Source organism: Ruditapes philippinarum, unplaced genomic scaffold (assembly GCF_026571515.1).
Source record: "Ruditapes philippinarum isolate M1 unplaced genomic scaffold, ASM2657151v2 ctg5225_1_1_1_1, whole genome shotgun sequence".
In the NCBI taxonomy this organism is placed as follows: Eukaryota; Metazoa; Mollusca; class Bivalvia; order Venerida; family Veneridae; genus Ruditapes; species Ruditapes philippinarum.
Genome location: NW_026862060.1, coordinates 1 through 6,372, shown reverse-complemented (window position 1 = coordinate 6,372; position 6,372 = coordinate 1). Strand labels below are relative to the sequence as shown.

The 6,372-nt window shown below is 30.5% G+C and overlaps 1 protein-coding gene across 1 annotated transcript; it reads right to left on the bottom strand.

Moving 5' to 3' along the window:
- Window positions 1–4,320: 4,320 nt before the first annotated feature.
- LOC132717801 (neurochondrin-like) lies at window positions 4,321–6,013 on the bottom strand. The gene is made up of 3 exons (XM_060701363.1): window positions 5,993–6,013; window positions 5,262–5,360; window positions 4,321–4,599 (listed from the first exon to the last, which is right to left on the bottom strand). Exons 1-3 carry the CDS (start codon window positions 5,997–5,999, stop codon window positions 4,343–4,345), a joined length of 363 nt encoding a protein of 120 aa, XP_060557346.1. The 5' UTR covers window positions 6,000–6,013; the 3' UTR covers window positions 4,321–4,342.
- Window positions 6,014–6,372: the final 359 nt, after the last annotated feature.

The following is a 6,372-nucleotide window of genomic DNA, read 5'->3' as shown; positions in this document are numbered from 1 at the left end:
CCAACACATGCTGACAAACATTCGTGTAATGTAAGCTTTATGACTTTAGGTCAAATACTTTTTAGGCTACACAAGACAAAAGTTGAAAATTTCAAATTTTTATTGGTCAAGAGCAATAACTCTACAAATTCTGGGGGAAGAATCAACAAACAAACACCCATGTGAACAACTACACATGCTGACCAACATTCCTGTAAAGTTTTGTGACTAGATCAGATACTTTTTGAGCTATGTATGAAAACCTTAAAGTGCACAATTTCAGACGTTGATCAACATTCCTGTAAAGTTTTTTGTTGGTCTATGCAAGAATTTCAAATTTAAGGATATTAGGCTTAAATCGACCACAGGTGAGTTCCTTTAACTATAGGCATATTATGATTTTTAGCTATTTAGTTAAAGGAACTCCACTGAGGTTTACAAGCCTAAAACATAAAATTTTAATTTTTCACATAGATAAACATGAGCATTTAAAACAGAAATATAAATAAAATATAGTTAAGAAATATACAAGAAATACATTGTAAGTCATATGTTTGTGCTATTTTCAGTTCTATTTGAGTGAAAAGCGTTTAAACGCTTTTCAATTTTTGGTCATTTTTCACTATTATAATAATTATTCTGGAAAAACGGAGCGAGCTAATGATCTGAAATTTTGCACATGTGCTATTAGTATAGATCTACATCAAATGGAGTAATAACCTCAAAAAAATATTTCCAGTCCTGTCATGTCAAAAAACCTCAGTGAAGTCCCTTTAATTAAGTCTTATAGATGGAAATGTCAGAATATAAAATTTACTAATTAAAACTATGGATACAACTTGTTCAATAATCTCAATCACTTCGGAAAATGTTTGTACATGTATATATAAATGTCCATTATATAACCAATCACCAACATGGAACAAGAGTTTTTAGCTGCAGTGAGTAATAAAAGCTAAAATAGTCAAATAAAATAAAATGTTGAAAAATCAAACCATAATATAGATTATCATACAGTTTTCTGGCTATTACATGTACAACCTTTCCACTCAATTAACAATTAATAGCTTAGATAATGGACAAACCACTTTAAAATGGGAGTTGTATGGTTATCGGGTCAGTGTAGTCCAAATAAACCTGCTTACTGCAAAAGATTATCACCAATAAAAAATACACCACTTTATCTATAACGCACAGGCGGTAAGAGTATTTAAGAAACATGAAGTTTGGAATTCATTTGACCATCCTTTATATCTTATTCAAATTACACAAAATTTTGGCAATTTCAATCTGGTGTTCTTACAAGGGTACTAAGGATTAAGATCTTTATATCCCTTTATAAATGTACTTCAGGTCGTAGCTTATACCCCAATGACGTCATCCAAGGGCCGACAACTTTGAATTTGCGGTCTTAAACAAAATGGATCTTTCAATGATTACACGGTACAGCAAATACATTCATATATTTATTCAATAAACATAGTATACATGTAGTAAGTTAACGAGGATAAATAGACGGGAATTGATAAAATATTTATGGTTATAAAACTCTTTAATATTTCTAATGGGCACTACTGTCACCACAGGTAACCTTCATTTGCCAACAAGACAGGTTTACTGTTGTAACTATGGATATGAAATTTTGATTTGATTGTTGATAGTTTTTGATTTGAGGTTGGGAAAACAATACATTTAACTCAATTTCATTCTTTTCTACAAAAGTAAACATTTTGTACATCTTACATACACAAATAGGAAACTAAGAATCCATCTGATATAGTGAATTCCTGTTATTATTCCAGAAATGTCCAGTCAAGCATTTTTTCTGTAAATATACAATAACTGCAGTGAAGGGATTAACTCAGTGTAGATATTATGAGGTGTCTAAATAGGGAGAGCATTTGAGTGGTCCACAGGCCACCTGTTTGATACTCTGGGAGGGGCCTGATTTCTCCATGTTTTTTGATCTTAAACATCGAGTCCAAAGGTCATTTATCTTTCCCTGCTGATTCAGAAATCAAGTGAAATTTTAGTAGTCATTTGTGAATATTTTATTGGTAATTACTGGTTAGTTACCCAGTAAAGCCAATTAGGTGGATCAACTGCCGAAATATGACCCAACATGTATTACTCTCAGCTTAAAAACATGAAAAACAAACAACCAGGTGTTTTCAACTCACCATGTTGTTAATTCTTTGTATCCTTAATGAACAATCCTTCGACTTGACTTGTTTAGGTTTTTGTGGGTAATTTTTTTTACATTTATTGCATAAAATGCCTCAGTATGATATATGACCATGAACCTCAAATAATGGCATAATAAATGACAACAATATATTACTTTTAAAGCTTTAATATTTCAAATCTTCACAACAACCAAAAAAAAGAAAAACAAATTCTAAAGTCATAAACTTCAATTAGTTAAAAGCACATAAAAAGTTATAATATAAATATTCATATTTAGATATCAGTGCAAAAATAAACATATCAATACCTCTAAAATATTAACAGTGACTGGTTTAAGCCAACAAGTGAAAGATTGAAGACCAGTCTATAAAAGAAACATTGCCATTGGTCAATATTCAAATATCATCATGTTCAAATCAACCAATCAAATAGTTGTTCTTTTTTTAAATGGCAAAACGATATATGTCTTTATTTAAACAGTTGTCATGCTCAAACAATATCAACCAAAATTGTATGAAATATCAAAAATTAATTGAAGATGTAACAAAATCATAAGAATGAATTTTTGTAGATATTTTGATCGATATTAAATTAAAGCTTTTCAGATTAAGTTTCAGAGCTGCTGTAGCCATTATTATTTAGGTTGAAATATGGGAGATAACAATTTCTATCTGTTTAAAAACCAAATTAAGGGTATCGAGTTTACATTCTGATCTCCAAGCTCACCTTTGTTAGCCTTACACCTGAGCCAAGGAGAACTTTTGAGCAACATGTCCTCATATTTCTAAACAACAACAATAAAAATTCATCTTATAAGATTTTTTTATCAAAGATTTGACCCTGTTTTTAATTGGTTCTGTTCAACTATTGAAAAGGCTTGTTAATTTGCCAAAAGAATAAGGAAGCAGGCTCAAGACTCAAGATAAATTATACAGATATGCAGGCTAGCCTGACTCTAAAATGATGATATTGATAGGTCCCTGTCAGTGCCAGTCTCGAGCAAGTTAAAGGTTTGAATATTTTATTCAAGACAAACATATACATTCTGGTTTTCTTTTAGTAAATGTCTGAACACACTATTTATTAAGTGATCATCAAATGGTAAAATAATGGTTGAATGCTTGGTTTCCATGGTAACTGTTAATTTTCATGCTTCTAAAAGTCCTTCTTAGATGTCAAACACTGCAGAAACAGCTGATATAGAATTTAGTGATTGTGATTAAAATGAAAGACAAGAATGTCTTGTTCAAGATCAACAGTTTCCATGGCAACAATTGACTTCCTGGAATTCTCCTGGTCTCCATGGTTACTTTAGCATCATCACGAGACAATTTATTGAAGCCTGAAGGATTTCTTTGTAACTCGGATGACTTGAAAGATCATGTCAAAATATATAAAGTATATCAAATTATGTTCAATAAAGATAACATTGGATGAAAATACAAGAATTTATTTTTCACACCAATTGTTTATTCGAAGGTTCCCCAATGTCACTTTACAAACCTAAACAAAGTACAACATTTATTTTATAGCCTTAGTCACTATAACCTTCATCCCCAATTCAACCCCGATACCAAAGGTAAGAGGGTCCAGTAAGATATCAAGACACCTTATATTTAAGATATCAGTCAATAATAAGGTGATAAAAAAAACTTCCCCAATTTCTCCACAGAAAGCTTAGGGCCTATGTTTCACAGAAAAAAACTCCGTGAACAACATATATCATTTTTTAAATCTTACATGGGCCTAAATTAACAAATTATGATAAACACAAGATATGAAAATAAAATGCAGATCTGATGATAAAAAACTTTAAGGTTAAAGTTAAACAAATTTGATACAGTTTATTTCTTTGTTCGTAATGTTTGAAATCTTGCATATACAGAAATAGAAATCAACACTTTTTAAATCACAGTCATAATAATTTCTTTTTACTTGATAATTTTTTGTGAAGCACTTTTATTTTATCCTAGATAAAGGTCTCAAAATGATTTTATCATGTCCTAGAGGAGTTTTTTTAAATTCTTAATTCTGCAAAAAAAAAATCATATCTATTTAAAGGTTAAAATGGTGTCAATTTAGCTTTACTTTGGTGCGAGGAATTATCTTGGTTACCCTTACATTCATTATTTCAAGCACAAGTGGAACACCAACATATTATAAACTAGCTTGAAAGCTACCTTACAATAAACATTCTATCGTCTGTGGCAGATTTGAACACAAAGTGGCAAATGATTTTAATTCTCCAACCATAACCACTCAGCCACAGACAATCTGTTAATAGATGGTTTATATTAACTAGTATACTGTCATACCTAGCTAAATCTAGCCCTCCTTTCTCTCGTATCACAGACTTTGCTGATTTATCTACCTTAGCAATAGCAGTTAACAACAACAGGAAACAGCTGCGTGTTTCCTCGGCAACAGAATTTGCTGAAAATAATGAAACAATAGAAATTAAATACAAATGTATGTTTTATAACTTAATTGCAGCAATGTTTAAAGTTTTGATGTTCAATGCAAAACAATAAATGTGATTATCATTAATATTTTAAAGTCATGAAACAGAATTTTAGGAATTTTTTGTTCATAATGGTTCATTACATTACCATATTAAATCTATAATAGTTTGATTTAATCAGACTTGCATATGTATATAGCAAGCCTTTCTGTTATTTTTCTTTAAAAAGTTCCTCTAAAATCCTGACAGAAACATTAAAGCAGCATGCCTCCAGATTCATGCTAATTTTCATGAAAATTTGAAAATGTATTAAACAGTATAATATTGTCAAGTTACCAAAATAATGCAATTTACACATTATCAATGGCACTCACAACCCAGATGTCAAAATTAGCAAAAAGGCCCTTACTGGGTTAGTAACTCAGTAGAAATATAGTTATAAATACTGAAAAATCGGTCATTAATCGCACATAACATGTAAATTATTACTAGAATTTTTAATCTTTTTACATTTACTAAATCTTAGTACATTTTTCTCAGGTTTGATTTTAAATAAATATTTTTGCTCATCTGGAGGCGCGCAGCTTTAAAGTATACCAGGTAAGCTTTGAAAGTAATTTAAATATTTACCAACCTTTCACATCAGTGAGTATTTTAAGGAGACCTGGTAACCAGCCACTTTTTAAGACAATGGTCGGTAAATCTTCATATGTTGATATGCAGTATGCAAATGCTGGAAAAACAACAACATGTATAGCAGATAATAAAATGTTCTAGAACAAAATATAATAATTCATTAATTTTACCAACAATTCTTTTTCAAGCAGCATTTTATAAGAATATTCAAATGATACATTGGCTTTGTTTTACCTCTGGAAAATGTACCCCTTGTAGACCTATCCACTTTAATTATTTGTCTTACAAAGGGGAATAATTCAGTAAAATACTAACTAGGAATATAAGTCTTGGACAGTACATTACAAAATTAAAAGTGTAATCTGTCAGCAGTTAATCAGATATTAAGTTACAATTAATACTTTAAACAAGTGTTTCGCTGACCACGATGTACAGCTGGTAAGGATATCCCTTTGAATATTTCAGCTAGAACAATTTGGGTTTGTGGAGTAACTACTTATGACCAAAACTTTGGGAAATTTCTAGTGAAAAAAAAATTTTCAAAAAATAAAACCTCTTTTCAACACTAAACCCTGGCAATTACAACAGTTCCCCAGTTCTTACAACAGTCAAGCTAAAATGCAATATAATCAATTAACCTTCAGAGCTCAATACATATGACATATTCATATTTACATGTTCTTAATATTTTCAAAAATGTCAACTCAATTTCATAATAAAGTTATTTACCTTGCATGCTGAGAAACCAAGTTTTTGTGAAATTTTGTTCCCACGCCTATCTTGTATGTATCTAACAAATATCAAGGGTAGCCTGCCTCTTCCTCTGATTTAGGGTGTATAGGCTCCTTTCAGGAACCTGATAGATGACTGGAAAAACTTGAACAACCACTGGTCCTTTTCAAGGAAATCGTCCTAACAAAAGTTTAAAACATGACATATAATTTGTAAGAATTATTGCCTTTGAAATGTTGTTAATTTTTTCGTATATTTTAGCTTTATTCTTCAACAGAAGGTTTTTTTTTAAAGTTCTATGCACCAATTACCTATCAGCACATATTATTAGTTACGGTTTAAGAATTTTTTTTCTGGTTTATGGCCCCTATATTTTA

Coding starts and splice junctions, on each gene's coding strand:
- LOC132717801 (XM_060701363.1), bottom strand. Junction 4,600..5,261: donor AATACTCACTGATGTGAAAG/GTTGGTAAATAT, acceptor CATTATTTTCAG/CAAATTCTGTTGCCGAGGAA.